Source organism: Oncorhynchus tshawytscha, linkage group LG09 (assembly GCF_018296145.1).
Source record: "Oncorhynchus tshawytscha isolate Ot180627B linkage group LG09, Otsh_v2.0, whole genome shotgun sequence".
NCBI lineage: Eukaryota > Metazoa > Chordata > Actinopteri > Salmoniformes > Salmonidae > Oncorhynchus > Oncorhynchus tshawytscha.
In genome coordinates this window covers 68,576,932-68,594,790 of record NC_056437.1, presented here as the reverse complement: position 1 = coordinate 68,594,790, position 17,859 = coordinate 68,576,932, and the positions used below count along the sequence as shown (strand labels likewise).

At 42.4% G+C, this 17,859-nt stretch overlaps 2 protein-coding genes across 9 annotated transcripts in view; both read left to right on the top strand.

Moving 5' to 3' along the window:
• Positions 1 to 3,531: 3,531 nt before the first annotated feature.
• Positions 3,532 to 7,578, top strand: myl4 (myosin, light chain 4, alkali; atrial, embryonic). 2 transcript variants are annotated; one of them, XM_024434103.2, is made up of 7 exons: positions 3,532 to 3,703; positions 4,800 to 4,827; positions 4,973 to 5,122; positions 5,460 to 5,633; positions 7,085 to 7,162; positions 7,249 to 7,285; positions 7,421 to 7,578. In XM_024434103.2, exons 1-6 carry the CDS (start codon positions 3,596 to 3,598, stop codon positions 7,275 to 7,277), a joined length of 567 nt encoding a protein of 188 aa, XP_024289871.2. In that variant the 5' UTR covers positions 3,532 to 3,595; the 3' UTR covers positions 7,278 to 7,285; positions 7,421 to 7,578. The 2 variants fall into 2 exon arrangements, with proteins under 2 accessions (XP_024289871.2, XP_024289872.2); XM_024434104.2 differs by lacking the exons at positions 7,249 to 7,285; positions 7,421 to 7,578 and having other exon boundaries at positions 7,018 to 7,105.
• Positions 7,579 to 15,100: 7,522 nt separating this feature from the next.
• The window catches only part of maptb (microtubule-associated protein tau b), a 38,870-nt gene continuing 36,111 nt past the window's right edge, over positions 15,101 to 17,859 (top strand). For all 7 annotated transcript variants that reach the window (XM_024432918.1, XM_024432915.1, XM_024432919.1 and 4 more), the window contains exon 1: positions 15,101 to 15,566. The gene's annotated coding sequence lies outside the window, so the exon portion shown is untranslated. The remainder of the gene's footprint in view (positions 15,567 to 17,859) is intronic.

Sequence of the window (17,859 nt, the reverse complement as noted above, 5' to 3'; positions counted from 1 at the left end):
GGGCAAAACCGGACAGGAAAATCACTCAAGTGACACACCCCTCCTAGGCATGGCATAGAAGAGCACTGGTAAGCCAGTGACTCAGCCACCATAATAGGGTCAGAGGCAGAGAATCCCAGTGGAAAGAGGGGAGATGGCCAGGCAGACACAGCAAGGGTGGTTCGTCGCTCCAGTGCCTTGCCGTTCACCTTCACACCCCTGGGCCAGACTACAATCAATCATAGAACCTACTGAAGAGATGAGTCTTCAGTAAAGACTTAAAACTTGTTATGGCTAGCGGAACCCCTCGACAACATTCCGCGCGAAATTCAAAACATTTTTTTTTGAAATATGTAACTTTTATACATTTACAATTGCAATACACCAAATGAAAGCTTAATTTATTGTTAATCTACCCATCATGTCCAATTTCAAAAAGGCTTTACAGCGAAAGCACAACATATTATTATGTGAGCCTAGTCACAAAAACACACAGTCATTTTCCAGCCAAAGAGAGGAGTCACAAAAAGCAGAAATAGAGACTTCATTTACACAATGCATGTCTGTTTTGTTAGATAAAGTGCATATTTATATCCAAAAATCTCAGTTTACATTGGCGTGTTACGTTCAGTAATGTTTTGCTTCCATAACATCCGGTGATTTTGCAGAGAGCCACATCAATTTACAGAATATGTCATCATAAACTTTAATATAAGATACAAGTGTTATGCACAGAATTAGAGATATACTTCTCCTTAATGCAACCGCTGTGTCAGATTTCAAAAAAACTTTACGGGAAAGCAAACCATGCAATAATCTGAGTACAAATCAAGCAATACAGATATCCACAATGTTGGAGTCAACTTAAGTCAGAAATAGCGTTATAAATATCCCTTGATGATCTTCATCAGAATACACTCAAAGAATCCCAGTACCACAATAAATGTTTGATTTGTTCGATAAAGCCCATCATTTATGTCCAAATACCTCCTTTTGTTAGCACGTTCAGTTAACAAATCCAAACTCACGACACGCGGGCAGGTCCAGGCGAAAGTTGAAAAGAAAAATCATATTACAGTTCGTAGAAACATGTGAAACGATGTATAGAATCAATCTTTAGGATGTTTTATCATAAATCTTCAATAATGTTCCAACCAGAGAATTCCTTTGTCTTCAGAAATACAATGGAACGCAAGCTAACTCTCACGTGAACGCGCGTGACCAGCTCATGCCACTCTGGCAGACCACTGAGTCATTCAGCTCCCATTCCCCCTTCCTTTACAGTAGAAGTATCAAACAAGGTTCTAAAGACTGTTGACATCTAGTGGAAGCCTTAGGAAGTGCAATTTGACCCCATAGACACTGTATATTCGATAGGAAAAGAGTTGAAAAACTACAAACCTCAGATTTCCCACTTCCTGGTTGGATTTTTCTCAGGTTTTCACCGGCCATATGAGTTCTGTTATACTCACAGACATCATTAAAACAGTTTTAGAAACTTCAGAGTGTTTCCTATCCAAATCTACTACTAATATGCATATTTTAGCAACTGGGCCTGAGTAGCAGGCAGGTTACTCTGGACACGCTTTTCATCCAAATGTGAAAATGCTGCCGCCTATCCCTAACAGGTTTAAGGTAGAGACCGAGTCTGCGTCTCTCACATTGATAGGCAGACCATTCAATACAAATGGAGCTATAGGAGAAAGCCCTGACTCCAGGTGTTTGCTTAGAAATTCTAGGGACAATAAGGAGGCCTGCGTCTTGTGACCGTAGCGTACATGTAGGTATGTACGGCAGGACCAAATCATAGTGATCGGTAGGAGCAAGCCAATGTAGTGCTTTTTAGGTTGACCTTGTAAGTGTAATCATTCATTTTTGCAAAATATGCTTGTATTTAAAATTCCATTCTCAGACATTTCTTGAATGCCCATTACTGTAACTCAACTGTAGTCTCTTGCATATTTGAATTATCTTTATAGAGTCAGATAAACATGTTAATAGGCTAATTGCTTAGTCTTATTATAGGTCGCATGTAAGGTATATATAATATCATATATGATAAATATTACCCCCCTACAGAGGAGTTACTCAAAGACTCTGTTTCGTTGCTCTAGTTTAGGGAATTAGATTGTAAGCATTCTCTATAACAGGGATAAACTGTAAGTAGCAGTACACAGTTTCCCAAATGCGGATGCAAAGTTGACCTACCCCATAATGCAGGGGTTCTTCAACTTTTTAGTGTATTGCTGCAGACTACTCCAAGGCAGTGAGTGCTGCCACCTCTTATTGGAGGCTTTTGGAAGGGATTAGTGGCCCTCCACAGCCTGAGGAAGGAAGCTATGCTAGGGGCCACTGTAGCAGGTGGCCAGCCTGCTGCAGGCTCCTCTTGTTAAACTGTATTGGGTGTTTTAGGGTGTATTGGGTGTTTTAAACTGTAACACCTTGGGTGTTTTAGGGCTCCAGGCAGAGGTTAACAAAGCATCTGAGGGCAGTGGTTGGTTTTCATGGTATGTTTTGATAGCGTTCTCGTAATCTTCACAGACCCCCCCATATAGGCCTACAGCGCATTTTATTATTCAAAGACATGACTTAACACTGTGAAATACAGTACGTTACAGGAGTCAAAATATTTACTGTGTATGTACAGTAACTAGAGTCTAGATCATTCACATTTTTATGCTGCAGTGCCTACCAGGCCAAGACCTCAGTAAGTTAATTCTAGTTCCATGAGCACACTAACGGCCAGACCACCCCTTCCCTCAACCTCGGTGTCTCCCTCCTCCTTCCTTAGTCAGCTGTTCAGACACTGCATCTGCCTTCCCACAATTCTTCCCCCTCTCCAACCCCAAATAGTCCCATCAGGACTCTCCCTCCCTGTCTCTCTCTCTCTCTCTTACTCTCTTGCTCTCTCTTTCTCTCCTTTGGGAGTTGTGGGCAACTAAGTTAAGAGAGGAAGATAGTTTAAACTCCCTTGAGTAATGTCCTGCTTCTCTAATTGTAGTTAAGCCACTGCCCCTCCATACCCACTAAGAGGAAATTATACTTATCACTCACCTTAACCCTTTACTGGCGACATGTCACAACTGATGTGCTAAATAGTTAAGCGTCGACTGGGACCTGAATACTGATCATATTTGCCATTATGAGAGAGAGAACCCTGATGAGGTATTTGTAGCTGTCTTTTATATAACTAGGCAAGTCAGTTAAGAACAAATTCTTATTTACAATGACGGCCTACCCCGGCCAAACCCTAACAACACTGGGCCAATTGTGCGTCACCCTATGGGACTCCCAATCACAGCCGGTTGTGATACAGCCCGGAATCAAACCAGGGTCTGTAGTGACACCTCTAGCACTGAGATGCCATGCCGTAGACTGCTGCGTCACTTGGGAGCCCGTGTAGTTGACCACATAGATGAAGTCTCGTGAAGTTCTATCCTTAAGACTGTCTTTTTACCCTTATATAGAATGTGATCCTGGCTCCTGGGGTGTAAGCCAACCCCTCTGTCTCAGTGGGGACCCCCAAGCTGGGTATATAACTCTTCCAGAGATGATCCTCTCTCAGCCTCCACCTCAACACACACAGTCTCACTCACACACTTTCCCATCCAGGACAATGGCCCCCAAGAAGCCCGAGCCGAAGAAGGAGGTGGCAAAATCGACCCCACCGGCTCCGGAGCCAGAGAAGCCCAAGGAGCCTGAATTCGACCCCAAAAGCATTGCGGTGAGTGTCCAACTCGTAGCTCTAGAATGTATGTTGTAATTCTACGGTCTAACCTCTCTGTGAGTCTTTGCTGTCATCTCCTCTCATCCACCTGTGCTAGTAGTAGAACTTATGACAGTAAATATGAGAGAAGAGGATGCTATATCCTTAGTTGACGAGTTAGAGATGTGTTAGTTATACAGGGAAGTCTGTCAAAAGTTGAGGAATTTTCCTAGTTAAAAAAACAAACATTGTTGTATTAGTTGGCAAAGTTCTATTGGCAAAAATGTCTTGGCGTGGCTGTCCTCTGCAAATGGATGTGACATTTTCAATAATGTAATAACCTTTCAGGTTAGTTATGTTCAGATCATTAAACCGTCTCTGCTTGGTACAATAATTGTTGAAGATAACATCTGAATGAGATTATGTTGGAGGTAAATCAAAGTGTATTATAAGCGTTCCTAATCAATGACATATATATTTTTTTCTGTTCCTTTGGCCTTGGCAACTGGCATTCACCGTACGATCAAAGACTTGTTGGCGTAGTGGCACACATCTGACAACACTTTCCAGCGACTGGATCAAGCAAACAGTTCATAGAACTGTTTTATGTTCCCAACATGCTCTTTCAATGGAAAAATAACATTTCAACCCATAACTGTTCCTCGTCAGGTTGTTTTTCTCGGGGATGATAAAAAAAACAAATTGGGCTGGTATTTGGTGCCAGAGAGGTTCTACACCCGGATTCATCTGCATTCTTCTGTCTCTCTGGGGTTCTAGAACAGCCTTTCTAGCGGGTCCCCAGTCGGAACTTTGCATTCCTATTGTTCTTATATTAGTCTGTGTTGGCCACTGGGACAGTGGAGGAGAATTAGGTTTCACACAAAGCCCACCATCTTCAAACTAGGGGGCCCTGTTACTCTTAGAGACACAAACGGGGTATCCACAGCTGACCTCGGGGGTTTTCAAATGAACTCCCCCCTTGTCATATACATAGGATGCGCCTCGGATGCACCTCATCCTCCACAATACAATTGCTAAATGTGCTTACAATGATGAGCTGGGCAAAATCAGTAGCAATATTCCCACTATTGAAGTGTTCTTTTTTCTATTTCAGATGGAGTTCACTGCAGACCAAATTGACGGTAAAACTGGTCTTCCTTTAAAAAATCCAACATCTTTTGATGTCAATTTTACTATTTGTTATGGGGAAAGTTTATTGGATGACCTGACCTGTTGATGACTTACTAGTTTCCCCAGCTGACCCTGGTCATCTGTGTTCTTCCCCAGAGTTCAAAGAGGCCTTCATGCTTTTCGACAGGACCCCCAAAAGCGAGATGAAGATCTCTTACGCCCAGTGTGGTGATGTGATGAGGGCGCTGGGCCAGAACCCCTCCAACGAAGAGGTCATGAGAGTCCTAGGGACACCCAAGCCACAGGGTCAGTGGGCACACCAGTATTCTATAGACATTGTAAAGTAGTAGTGGTCACTGGTTACATGTTCACACAGACATAGACATCAATAATTTGCTCTGCAAGTGTATCCACCAGGAGCAACATTTTAACTGACGGCATCAGAGTTTGTAGACATATCTGCCTTTTGACAATGACTCCAGCCTTTGAACCTGTGCATGGCCACACCATTGCTTAAGTCGCCATGTTTCTCCTACTTTACGTTCTCTTTATTCGCCTTGAGCTCTGTAGAGGCTTGTATGCTGATGGGTTGATTTGGTTTCATCGAAAGTAACTTCTTCCCTTGCTCACCGTGCCACTATAGAAATGAACACTAAGCTGATCGGCTTCGAGACCTTCCTACCAATGTTCCAGCACATCTCCAAGTCCAAGAACCGGGGTACCTTTGAGGACTTTGTGGAAGGACTGCGTGTCTTTGACAAGGAGGGCAACGGCACCGTCATGGGCGCCGAGCTGCGTCTTGCACTCGCAACTCTTGGTTAGTGCCCATGTTCTATGTAGCTATAATCTCATGTTTATGATGTGATTATAGATGTGTAATGTGTGCTCTATGAAGTTAATGTGAAAGCCCTAAGGGTATCTGAATAGAGGATTGGTTTGGGGTTTGGCTTCCGTTATGGAAAAACCACATGATTTCACATGTAGCATTTTTATTTCACACGTGAAATTTCAAGTGATTTCCACGTGACCACGTAACCTCTCACATGTGGATAAAAAATGTCACATGTGAGTATTCTTCACGTGAGATTTCACTGGTGATGCCTTGCAAACAAAAATCTGTCGTAAAGTCACGCAGTCGGAGTGTTTTCAACTTACATATTTGGCACACTTTTGCATACATTATTATAACGCGTATGTTTATTTATACAGTCATTTGTATTCAATGTGCTCTCACCTGGGATTTGGACACAAACTCTTGGTTCACGGCATTCAGATCTTCCTGCTATGCCACCATGTCTGTGTCAATGACCGATTTCACCTGTATTCCTACACTTTGGACTTCAAAGTAAATCTCAGCTTTGTTAAAAAATACACTCAGGAAAAACTATTCTATTCATCATAGTGATTGTGGAGTAGCATTAAAACAGAATAATATGGTGCACCAACATTAGACTATACAGAAAAACATCAAATTGCTGCACTTCTGAGCATGTTACAGACTTTGTGGCACAGGAGAAAGATCAGTGTAACCTAAATCCAGAAGTTGTGATTTCAAATCCCAGGTGGGGTCATACTGAAAAGTCAGTACAAAGTAATAATGTGAAAGGATTGTAATTGGTTAAAGACTTTTACACTACTTTTGCTGAACAGCATACCACTTACCTTAAGAACCCTACATTATTTAATTACATCCCTTACAAAAAACATGTGAAATCTGCAGTTTCACATGTGAAAGTCGCATTTTCACATGTGAAATAGCTGTTTTCACATGTTGAGCTGAAATGTTCACAAGTGAAAGCAAAAGAGACACATCTGAGGTCAGATGTTCACATGTGAAACCATATGTTCACATGTATTAAATGTGGAGTTTACATGTTAACACCACATTTTCACATGAGAGATTTTCACATTTGAAAACATTCACATTTGAAAATCTAATTTGCAGTTTGACATGTCGTTCCATGGTACCACATGTTGAAAATGGTACCACATGTTGAAAATGGTACCACATGTTGAAAATGGTACCACATGTTGAAGCCACATGTTGAACATGGTACCATTCTCATGTTGTCACATTTATTTCACATGAGATTATGTTTTCACGTGTAGTTTTATCTTCACATAAGATCACGTGATATCATGTAATTACGTGAGATCACATGTGAAACACATTAGAATCAAATGTGTTTTTTTTCCGTAAGGTTTGTGTCTATGGGGAGTCTTGAACATCATTTGAAAATGTCTCACACCCCTCCGTTACACCGGCAGGAGAGAAGATGACAGAGAAAGAGATAGAGGTAGTGATGGAAGGACAAGAGGACAGCAATGGCTGCATTAACTACCAAGGTGACTACTTCATGCAGTGTGCTGAGGAAACGTACTGGTTCCCACCTATAGTTAATACATTCTCTGTTTCTATCTCTCTATTTCAGCCTTTGTGAAACACATCATGACTGGGTGAATGATCAAGTGAGTACAGCATTTTAACTGTGGAGTACATGACCTTTTTGTCTGCACCCTGAGTCGCGAATCAAACTGATGCTGTATGTTCAAACTGATGATGTAATGAAAGTGAAATGACAGGTGTCTCTCTCTCTGTTGCAGAATTCAAGATGTCGCTGACCTGAATCTCTCTTTTATTCCTCTCCTCTTTTGTTCAAATCTTTGTCCTCAGTTGTGTGTGACCGATTCTGTCTGTGTCAGTGCATGTGGGTGTGTGTCACAACGTTTCGATAATGGAAATAAAAGTTCAATCTCAAACATCTAGGTCCAAAGCAATGTTCCTCTTTATATCCATGGTGTGGTTGCGTGACTGTTTCAAAGTGACAATATTGAGGGATTGGTAACTATTTCCAAAATGGCGTGGACTTCATCTGAAATAGGAGCACTGTTGTAGTGCTCGTCATATGAAGTAGAAGAAGACCAAGGTGGAGCGTGGTAAGCGTTCATGATATTTAATCAAACAGAACACTGAAACAAAATAACAAAGTAGAACAAAACGAAACAGATCTGTCAGGTGCAATCACAAAACAGAAAACAACTACCCACAACAACCCTGTGGGGAAAAGCTACCTAAGTATGGTTCCCAATCAGAGACAACGATAGACAGTTGTCTCTGATTGAGAACCATACCCGGCCGAAACAAAGAAATGCAAAAACATAGAAAAAAGAACATAGAATGTCCACCCAAATCACACCCTGACCAAACCAAAATAGAGACATAAAAAGCTCTAAGGTCAGGGCGTGACAACTGTGTATTCCCTAAAGTGGGGGAGATCCTCTCCTTCTTTGGTGGTCCCATTGAAATCCATTACGGGTCTCTGGTGCATTCTTAGGTTTCACATGTCAAAAGCCTGCGTCAGTCACGTATGCATATTTAGACTCGCTAATGGAGCAATGCCATGTGATAACATTCCAAACAGGTGAGTGACAACTGTGCTTCTATTTGTTAACTACATATCTGTGAGGGTTGAGGGTTTAGAGGGAGGGGGATCAAGTTGTGAAATGTGTATATTCTTGCATGTACAGCATATTATGTTGCTAAGTAGCTGTTTTCTACTGGTAGAACACTAAATAGAAACGGCCTTGTATCTGTATCAATTCAGTCACATCAGAATGCCCACGTATTAGCATCATATGTTCAGGGATCTAATTTAACCTAAGCACAATTCATAACACTGAAACCATAAACCAAAATTATTTTTGCCTCAATGCTAATGTGAACTGGCACCAGAACAGTTGTATGCTGTAGCTACTGTAAGTCAATAATTGGAAAATCCCTAGCTTTGCTGGTGAGATGGACTGATTCGGAGGCTTGAGAGGATCTGACCCTATACACAGAGGATGAGACAACTGTTAAGAACTCTCCGATTTAGTGAGCGATGCCAGAGCCATTGGGTGCAGCTGCTGTTGACGTACGCTGGAGCTTATGGACTGTTGTACCGACCGACTTAACACTGAGGTTTGAGGACGCCCAGCCCTGCAGATGAGGAATCATAAAAGCTAACCCACCCGTCCTCTATCCCAATATGTACAAGTACACACACACACACACACACACACACACGCACATACACACACACACACACATACACACACACATTTTTCTTAAACAACAAATATGTTTGCATGATCTACTTCCTCATAAAACAACCCATATAGGCCTGTCTCTGTCTGTCTCCCTCCACCCATCACCTGTTGGTCGTGATGAGACACCATAAACGTTGGCATCCCTTCTTTGCCTTTTTCACACATGACTTCAGCTAATCCATGTCAGCTGTTGTTTTCTCTTTGTACTTGTAGGGTTGGATAATATGTTACAGTGTGTGAGTGTTTGTGAGTGAGATGTGCGTACCAACAGCTCTAGTCTTTACCCAGTGTATATAAGTATAGAAGAGGAGTCTAGAGAGGGAGGGGAGAGAAGGGGAGGGGTCTATGACAACACACAAGTCTGGACGGTAGGAAGGTAACCTCCCTGTAAAAGTCTAACATTGGATGCCAGATAATCTACTGGACAATAGCCTTGGCCTGTAAACAGTCCAACAGCTGTACAATCTGCCCCCCCCTCGAAATACACCCTTGACCGCTCCCTGAAGACTGGGCTTGGGCCGGAAAGGAGAAGATGGACACCTTCCAGACATGGCTGGTCAGTTGGTGTAGCACTCTCCGATTTTTTGTTTTATAGCAGAAAAGACGGAATGATGTAAAGAGTTTGAGTCACTGACCAGTAGGACTTTAATGCAGTAATGTCAGTGCATTGTATTGAGTATCACTAATAGACTACGATAAGTATGCGTCAATGCATGTGGTAAACGCATGCACATGGTAAAGCACACAGAATACAGAATACAAATACTCTAGTACTGTATGTTGTTTAGTACATTAAACAGCATTGGATACACTCAGAAAGAAATGATACAGAATTACATGCATGTGTATCGCAAAATGTAGACCGGTAAGGAAGTAGCCGAAACTAGTGTATGACTGACAAAAAAAGTCTGACTACAGTTCATTACGCCATGTTGTGCATAGTGCTGTGACCTCACAAAGACACAAGTTTTAGCGTGGGAGACATGAATACTTGTACCAATTCCTTAGAGCAGGGTCTATGATTGTACACTGAGTGTGCCAAACGTTAGGAACACCTTCCTAATATTGAGTTGCACCCACCTTTGCCCTCAGAACAGCCTCAATTCGTAGGGGCATGGACTCTAGAAAGTGCCGAAAGCGTTCCACAGAGATGCTGGCCCATGTTGACTGTAATGCTGCCCACAGTTGTGTCAAGTTGGCTGGATGTCCTTTGGGTAATGGACCATTCTTGATACACACAGGAAACTGTTGAGCATGTGTAAACCGGTGCACCTGGCACCTACTACCATATCCTGTTCAATGGCACTTAAATCTGTTGTCTTGCCCATTCACCCTCTGAATGGCACACATACACAACCCATGTCTCAATTGTCTCAAGGCTTAAAAATCATTCTTTAACCTGTCTCCTCCCCTTCATCTACACTGATTGAAGTGGATTTAACAAGTGACATCCATGAGGGATTATAAATTTCACCTGGATTAACCTGGTCAGATGTCATGGAAAGAGGATAATGTTTGGATACACTCAGTGTAAGTCTGTGCTGGGGGACATTGTCCAGAGAAAGGATGCCACCTTGTGGCTAGGAAATCAAGGAGCTTTTTCTCAAATCAAATCTAATTGTATTGTTGCCATACACATGGTTAGCAGATGTTAATGTGAGTGTAGTGAAATGCTTGTGCTTCTAGTTCTGACAGTGCAGTAATATCTAACAAGTAATCTTACAATTCCCCAACAACTACCTAATACACACAACTCTAAAGGGATGGAATAAGAATATGTACATATAAATATATGGATGAGTGATGGCCGAGCGGCATAGGCAAGGTGCAATAAATGGTATAAGGTACCGTATATACAGTGGGGCAAAAAAGTACTTAGTCAGCCACCAATTGTGCAAGTTCTCCCACTTAAAAAGATGAGAGAGGCCTGTAATTTTCATCATAGGTACACTTCAACTATGACTGACAAAATGAGAAAAAAAATCCAGAAAATCACATTGTAGGATTTGTAATGAATTTATTTCCAAATTATGGTGGAAAAAGTGGAAGAACTTGCACAATTGGTGGCTGACTAAATACTTTTTTGCCCCACTGTATGTACATATGAGATGAGTAAAGTAAGATATGTAACATTATTAAAGTGGCGTTGTTTAAAGTGACTCATGATCCCATTTATTAAAGTGGCCAGTGATATGAGTCTCTATGTAGGCAGCAGCCTCTCTGAGTTAGTGATTTGTGTTTAGCAGTCTGATGCCCTTGAGATAGAAGCTGTTTTTCAGTCTCTCGGTCCCAGCTTTGATGTACCTGTACTGACCTCTCCTTCTGGATGGTAGCGGGGTGAACAGGGATTGGCTTGGGTGGTTCTTGTCCTTGATGATCTTTTTGGCCTTCCTGTGACATTGGGTGCTGTAGGTGTCCTGGGGGGCAAGTAGTTTGCCCCCGGTGATGTGTTGTGCAGACCGCACCACCCTCTGGAGAGCCTTGTGGTTGAGGGTGGTGCAGTTGCCGTACCAGGAAATGATACAGCCCGACTGTAAAAGTTTGTCAGGGTTTTAGGTGACAAGCAACATTTCTTCAGCCTCTTGAGGTTGAAGAGGCGATGTTGCAACTTCCTGACCATACTGTTTGTGTGGTTGGACCATTTCAGTTTGTCTGGGATGTGTACACTGAAGAACTTAAAACTTTCCACCTTCTCCACTACTGTGCCTTCAATGTGGATATGGGGGTGCTCCCTCTGCTGTCTCCTGAAGTCCACGATCATCTCCTTTGTTTTGTTGATGTTGAGTGAGAGGTTGTTTTCCTGACACCACAGTTCGAATGCCCTCACCTCCTCCCCGTAGACTGTCTCGTCGTTGTTGGAAATCAAGCCCACTACTGTTGTGTCATCTGCAAACTTGATGATTGAGTTGGAGGCGTGCATTGCCACGCAGTCATGGGTGAACAGGGAGTACAGGAGGGGACTGAGCATGCACCCTTGTGGGGCCCCAGTGTTGAGGGACAGCGAAGTGGAGATGTTGTTTCCTACCTTCACCACCTGGGGGCTGCCCGTCAGAAGGTCCAGGACCCAATTGCACAGAGCGGGGTTGAGACACAGGGCCTCCAGCTTAATGATGAGCTTGGAGGGTAGAATGCTGAGCTGCAGTCAATGAAGACCATTCTTACATAGGTATTCCTCTTGTCCAGATGGGATAAGGCACTGTGCAGTGTGATGGTGATTGCATCGTCTGTGGACCTGTTGGGGCGGTATGCAAACTGAAGTGGGTCTAGGGTGGCATGTAAGGTGGAGGTGATATGATCCTTGACTAGTCTCTCAAAGCACTTAATGATGACAGAAGTGAGTGCTACGCGGCAGTAGTCATAAAGTTCAAAGAAGGTGTTTAGTTTGTCTGGCAGCGAGACGTCGGTGTTCGTGACGTGGCTGGTTTTCTTTTTATAGTCCGTGATTTCTTGTAGACCCTGTCACATACATCTCGTGTCTGAGCCGTTGAATTGCGACTCCACTTTGTCCCTATACCGACATTTCGCTTGTTTGATTGCCTTGCGGAGGGAATAACTACACTGTTTATATTCTGCCATGTTCCCAGTCCTCTTTCCATGGTTAAACGCGGTGGATTGCGTTTTCAGTTTTGGGCGAATGCCGCCATCCATCCACAGTTTCTGGTTAGGGTAGGTCTTAATAGTCACAGTGGGTACAACATCTCCAATGCACTTCCTTATAAACTCACTCACCGAGTCAGCATATAGATCGATGTTATTCTCTGAGGCTACCCGGGAACATTTCCCAGTCCGTGTGATCAAAACAATCTTGAAGCGTGGATTCCGATTGGTCAGAACCAGCGTTGAATGGTTCTAGTCATGGGTACATCCTGTTTGAGTTTCTAACTATAAGACGGTAGGAGCAAGATGGAGTCGTGGTTGGGTTTGTCGAATGGAGGGCCTTGTATGCATCGCGGAAGTTAGAGTTGCAGTGATCGAGTGTATTGCCTTCACGAGTGCTGCAATCAGTAGGCTGGTAGAATTTTGGTAGCCTTGTTCTCAAATTTGCTTTGTTAAAATCCCCAGCTACAATAAATGCAGCCTCAGGATATATGGTTTCCAGTTTACATAGAGTCCAGTGAAGTTCCTTGAGGGCCGTCGTGGTGTCTGCTTGAGGGGGTATATACACAACTATAACAATAACTGATGAGAATTCTCTTGGGAGATAATATGGCTGGCATTTGATTGTAAGGAATTCTAGGTCGGGTGAGCAGAAGGACTTGAGTTCCTGTATGTTGTTATGATTACACCATGAGTGGTTAATCATGAAGAATACGCCCCCGCCCTTCTTCTTCCCAGAGAGGTGTTTATCTCTGTCGGGACGACGCATTAAGATGTCCAGTGGCTGAACTATGTATTCCGAGAGAGCCATGTTTCCGTGAAACAGAGAATGTTACAATCTCTGATGTCTCTCTGGAAGGCAACCCTTGCTCTAATTTCATCTACCTTGTTGTCAAGAGACTGGGCATTGGTGAGTAGTATACTCGGAAGCGGTGGGCGGTGTGCACACCTACAGAGCCTGACCAGGAGGCCGCTCCGTCTGCCTCTTCTGCGGCGACGTTGTTTTGGGTCGGCTTCTGGGATTAGATCCACTGTCCTGGGTGGTGGTCTGAACAAAGGATCCGCTTCGGGAAAGTCATATTCCTGGTTGTAATGTTGGTAAGTTGATGTCGCTCTTATATCCAATAGTTCTTCCCGACTGTATGTGATAACACTTAAGATTTTCTGGGCTAACAATGTCAGAAATAATACATAAAAAAATGAAATACTGCATAGTTTCCTAAAGACTCGAAGCGAGGCGACCATCTTTGTCGGCGCCATCTTGATTCCTGTTCTGCCTCACATGCCTAAAACCAGACTAGAACAGAAAGACATATTCTGTCTTCTTACACTTACAGTGTATTGGCCCTGTGATAGACTAGTGTCCTGTCCAAGGGGTGTACTTGTACATTAAGCTGCCTCATGCTATATAAACAGCCAAGGCTCATGCAAGGCTCATACTTACTTAAACTAATATGGCAATTAAATGTTGCAATTAAATTAACAGTGCCATACCATAGCCCACACACTATTATGCAAAGCTGTAGTGAGTGTCAATATGGAATAGACAGAACAATTTCAAACCACAGAACTGCAGGTGGGATTAATCTTATTTTATTTGGCTTTGAACGACCTTAATAATCAGTAGTGAAACATTAATATTTATTTCACAGTATGTTAAGACCAATTGTTAGATATGGTTTACAAATTAAGCGAGGAATAATGTCAAATCACCTGAAATAAAATGCAGACCAAACACACCATAGTAATTTCAGACATGTACCATCTGCCTCTTTCTCCCCCTCTCCCTCCTTTGTCCCTAACTGGAGAAAAAAAACGCATGCTTATTCTCAAGTGGTCTGGTTGCTAAGCAACTCCAGGAGCTAACCTCAACCCTGCCTTGTGGTTAAGACTTCCTTAACAAAATGTATGACACAATGCAATGCTTTCTGGCAACACTCTGTATGCAACATGTATTACACAAACCATTGCTTTGCAAAATATCAGTATGTGTTTCTAGGTGGCTCGGTCTCCTAATAAATATACCAGACCTAGGGTGAAATTTGTCAAGTACTTTTATATAACACACTTGAGGTGTGCTTGATTTAGCTTGGAATTTGCACTTTGGGGACTATTCCATTGGTTACATAAGGAAACAAATGATATCCCACTCACTGTAAGTGTATGTGTAGTCTAGTACACGTAATTACACAATTGTAACCAATTACTGCCATCTATGGTTGGTTTAGTATGGAGGAGTGTTAGATCAGTCAGTCTGCCAGAGTAGAAGGCCAGACCTATAGATGTGTACAGGTCACTAACAGTGGCAAGCACAGTGCTTCCCTTGCTATACCCCACCCACAGGTTTTAGGGCAAGAAGGGTATTGCCACTCCAGATCCCTCTAAGCAGGTGTTCCAGTAATTCTTACATAATCATTGGTAAATTGACACTAAGCCAGGCCTAGAGGAATAGAAATTCAAATATATTAGATTAGATGAGACATTGTTTTAACGTGAGAAAATAACAAAAGGTCATTGGTAAAAATTGTGTCTGTCACCTATTACATAGGGCAGAAGGCTACTTAACAAGGTAGGTCTCCCATTGTGCCATTCGTTTGGGTTAGCATTGTAGAAGCCCTGCAATTTGTTCATATCAGCTAAACTAGTTTTAATATCATCATCTAACACCATTTTATCAACAGAGGAGGCTGGTCGGAGGAGCTGTAGGAGGACGGGCTCGTTGTAATGGTTGGAATTGAATAAATGGAAAGGGGTCAAACACATCAAACATATGGAAACCACATGTTTGACTCCGTTCCATGCATTCCATTTGATCCATTACAATGAGACCGTCCTCCTATAGGTCCTCCTACCAGCCTCCGCTGAGATCAGTGTAGGCCTACACACAAACCCCTTTAACTTCATGCATTCTAGTGCAGAACGCTCAGGAAGAAATTTCAGAACAATCGCTGTCTGTACTCTGGCGCCCTCCTCCCCTTCAGGACGCCTAGCGACAACTACTCTTCTCTGTCGGGTGGCCACTGAGTGACTGCAGCTGGAGAGACAATAACTGTCTGCCACACAGGTAAGAGAGAAAGACGCCTTATCTATTTATAGCAAACCCAGTACATTCTGCAAGACATTTCTCCTAGGTGTCTTCGGATTGATTAAGAATTCGAGCAGTTTCCGTTTTTTTCCCGGGGCAAAACAAAAGCGCCATTCATGCTTGTCATTTAGCTTTGAGGCACCGAGCGAATCTTTTTTTCCGTTGCCTAGGTCTGGGTGTGAGGAGAAGTTGGGCCTGGGTACTGTCTTGCTTTCGCTAGCTGCTTCGTCACAACAGGCACGAGCTCCAAACAAGCCATGTGGACAATTGGATCAAAAGTAGCTCAATTGATTTGTCCATAAATATGCACTTTGTAGTTTGTTATATATTTAGACTTTTAACTTTAATTATTGAGATATGACAGCTGTCATGATGTGTGAACTGATGCTAAGCTAGCTAATGAATGTAGCCACTGGGTGTAATTTAGTTAGCAAGCTACAAATGAGCTATCTAGCTATCAAAGTAATTAGCTTAGCGTTAACTATATATTTAGCCAATCATTATGGCCACAGATTTTAGCTACGATTTTTAAGATAGTAGTGCCCTTCTATTTTGCCTACTTGAGGCCTGTCTTTACTTTGGATAGCGTGTCTTGCTTGAGATCTGAAAGAATAAATCACACAGTGTCCCTTACAGGATAGGTTTTTGCCTGATATAGTATTTCTGCTTTGATCCATGTACAGACCGTAGCAAACGTTTTATAGCTACATCAACACTTGTGTGTCAGTTCGATTTTTGTGCATCTGGATCCTATGAAATTGGATTTTCGCAGCGGTGCTTTCCGCGGACAATGGTGCTGATGTTGGCTGGTGACTACACCTTATCACCAGGCCACTTATTGTCAGTGGCTTGCCTGACTGTAGTTACTTGTTGTCCACTATAGACAACCAAAAGTAGACTGTCAAATTAATGTTATTTCACCTGCTTATTACCTAATTAGCTAACTGTTAATTATTCATATGTCAGGAATGCTTTGTAATGGTTTGGTCTGCCACACCTCCCGTTCCAGGGATGCATGCGATCCCAATTACTGCCATTTCAACTTTGTAATCAAGTAGTAGGCCGGGTATTTTTTTAAAAAGCCATTTTGTTAGGAAATGTAAACGTCTTCTTCTTGCCTCAAAGTCCAATCTAATTTGTGAGGAGATGCATTCCGCGAGCCCTTGCCATGTGGTGCTTTGTCTGAAACAAATCGATTCACTGTAGAATCGATTAACCGTTGTTCATACTATTTCGATATTATTCAGCACCCTTGTAATTTTCATATTGAGGTCTATTCTTGTCAAATTGGGCCATAAGATGATGGCGTTTTTTGTCGGTGCTTTTTCTGTTGCGGACACACCTCTTTCACGCTCTGCCCTCCGCAATTTGTCATAGCTCTTGTGCTGTGAGTTGCAGTGAGAGATGAGCATGCATGGTTTCGCTACTTGCCGGTAGGTCTGTACAATTTGTTAGATGAATCAACAATCTCCATTATCCCTCGACTATTTTTGCTCGAGGTCAAAAATCATAGACCAAGTCTATTGCAAAGGAATATCGAAGGAGGGACAAAGGCTTTTCTCTCTCCTATCCAATTCCTCCTCCACGCCCATCTTGTTAAATGTATCCCGGAGAATGCTGTAAGAATTGTTCTTCCCTGATCTCATACATTGGAAATCTGTAGACATGACTTATTGTCCTGTTTGAGGAGCTCTTCGAGAACTAGACCTAATTTCCATTATCATTGTATTGGGATATAGCCTAATTTAAGAAAATTAGGAAAATGGCTTATTCCTAGCCATAATTTTAAGGTTTTTGTTGGTACAAAAAATGGTGACAAATGGCCCTCTGCTATCTGACAAACGTTTAGTTTTCAAATATTCCATGCATAATTTGATTGGACTGCCCAATTAGGGAGCTCTGTAAAACATGTCTAAAGCCTAATTGGATGAGCTGGTCTGAAGGCTACATGCTACTGCAGTGTAGTATGATATTCATACAACATATTATGATTCAATTATGCCCCTAATTTATGGCGGTAATTTGTTGTTCTGTGTTCTCTGCAGGGAATTTACATCTGCACTCATCCGTTTTGACCTCACTGAATGGGATCAGAGGCAGGGACCATAATTCAGTTAAGACTAGTTCTACAACATAGCCCCAGTAACAGTGCTTTTAGGATTCATTTTCAAGTTAAGTTAAAGACTAAACTAAATTGGCGGTCACCTAACTCATTATAAACAAGATGCACAAAACTAGAGTGCCTCATTGTGATTGGATGACGAAAAAGAGA

What these genes read in the sequence shown, in the direction of transcription:
- myl4 (XM_024434103.2), top strand. Translation starts at nt 3,596, where the DNA reads ATGGCCCCCAAGAAGCCCGAGCCGAAGAAGGAGGTGGCAAAATCGACC. An exon ending in AGGGACACCCAAGCCACAGG is followed by an intron (nt 5,123 to 5,459) that starts GTCAGTGGGCAC and finishes GTGCCACTATAG; the next exon opens with AAATGAACACTAAGCTGATC. An exon ending in TGGCTGCATTAACTACCAAG is followed by an intron (nt 7,163 to 7,248) that starts GTGACTACTTCA and finishes TCTCTATTTCAG; the next exon opens with CCTTTGTGAAACACATCATG.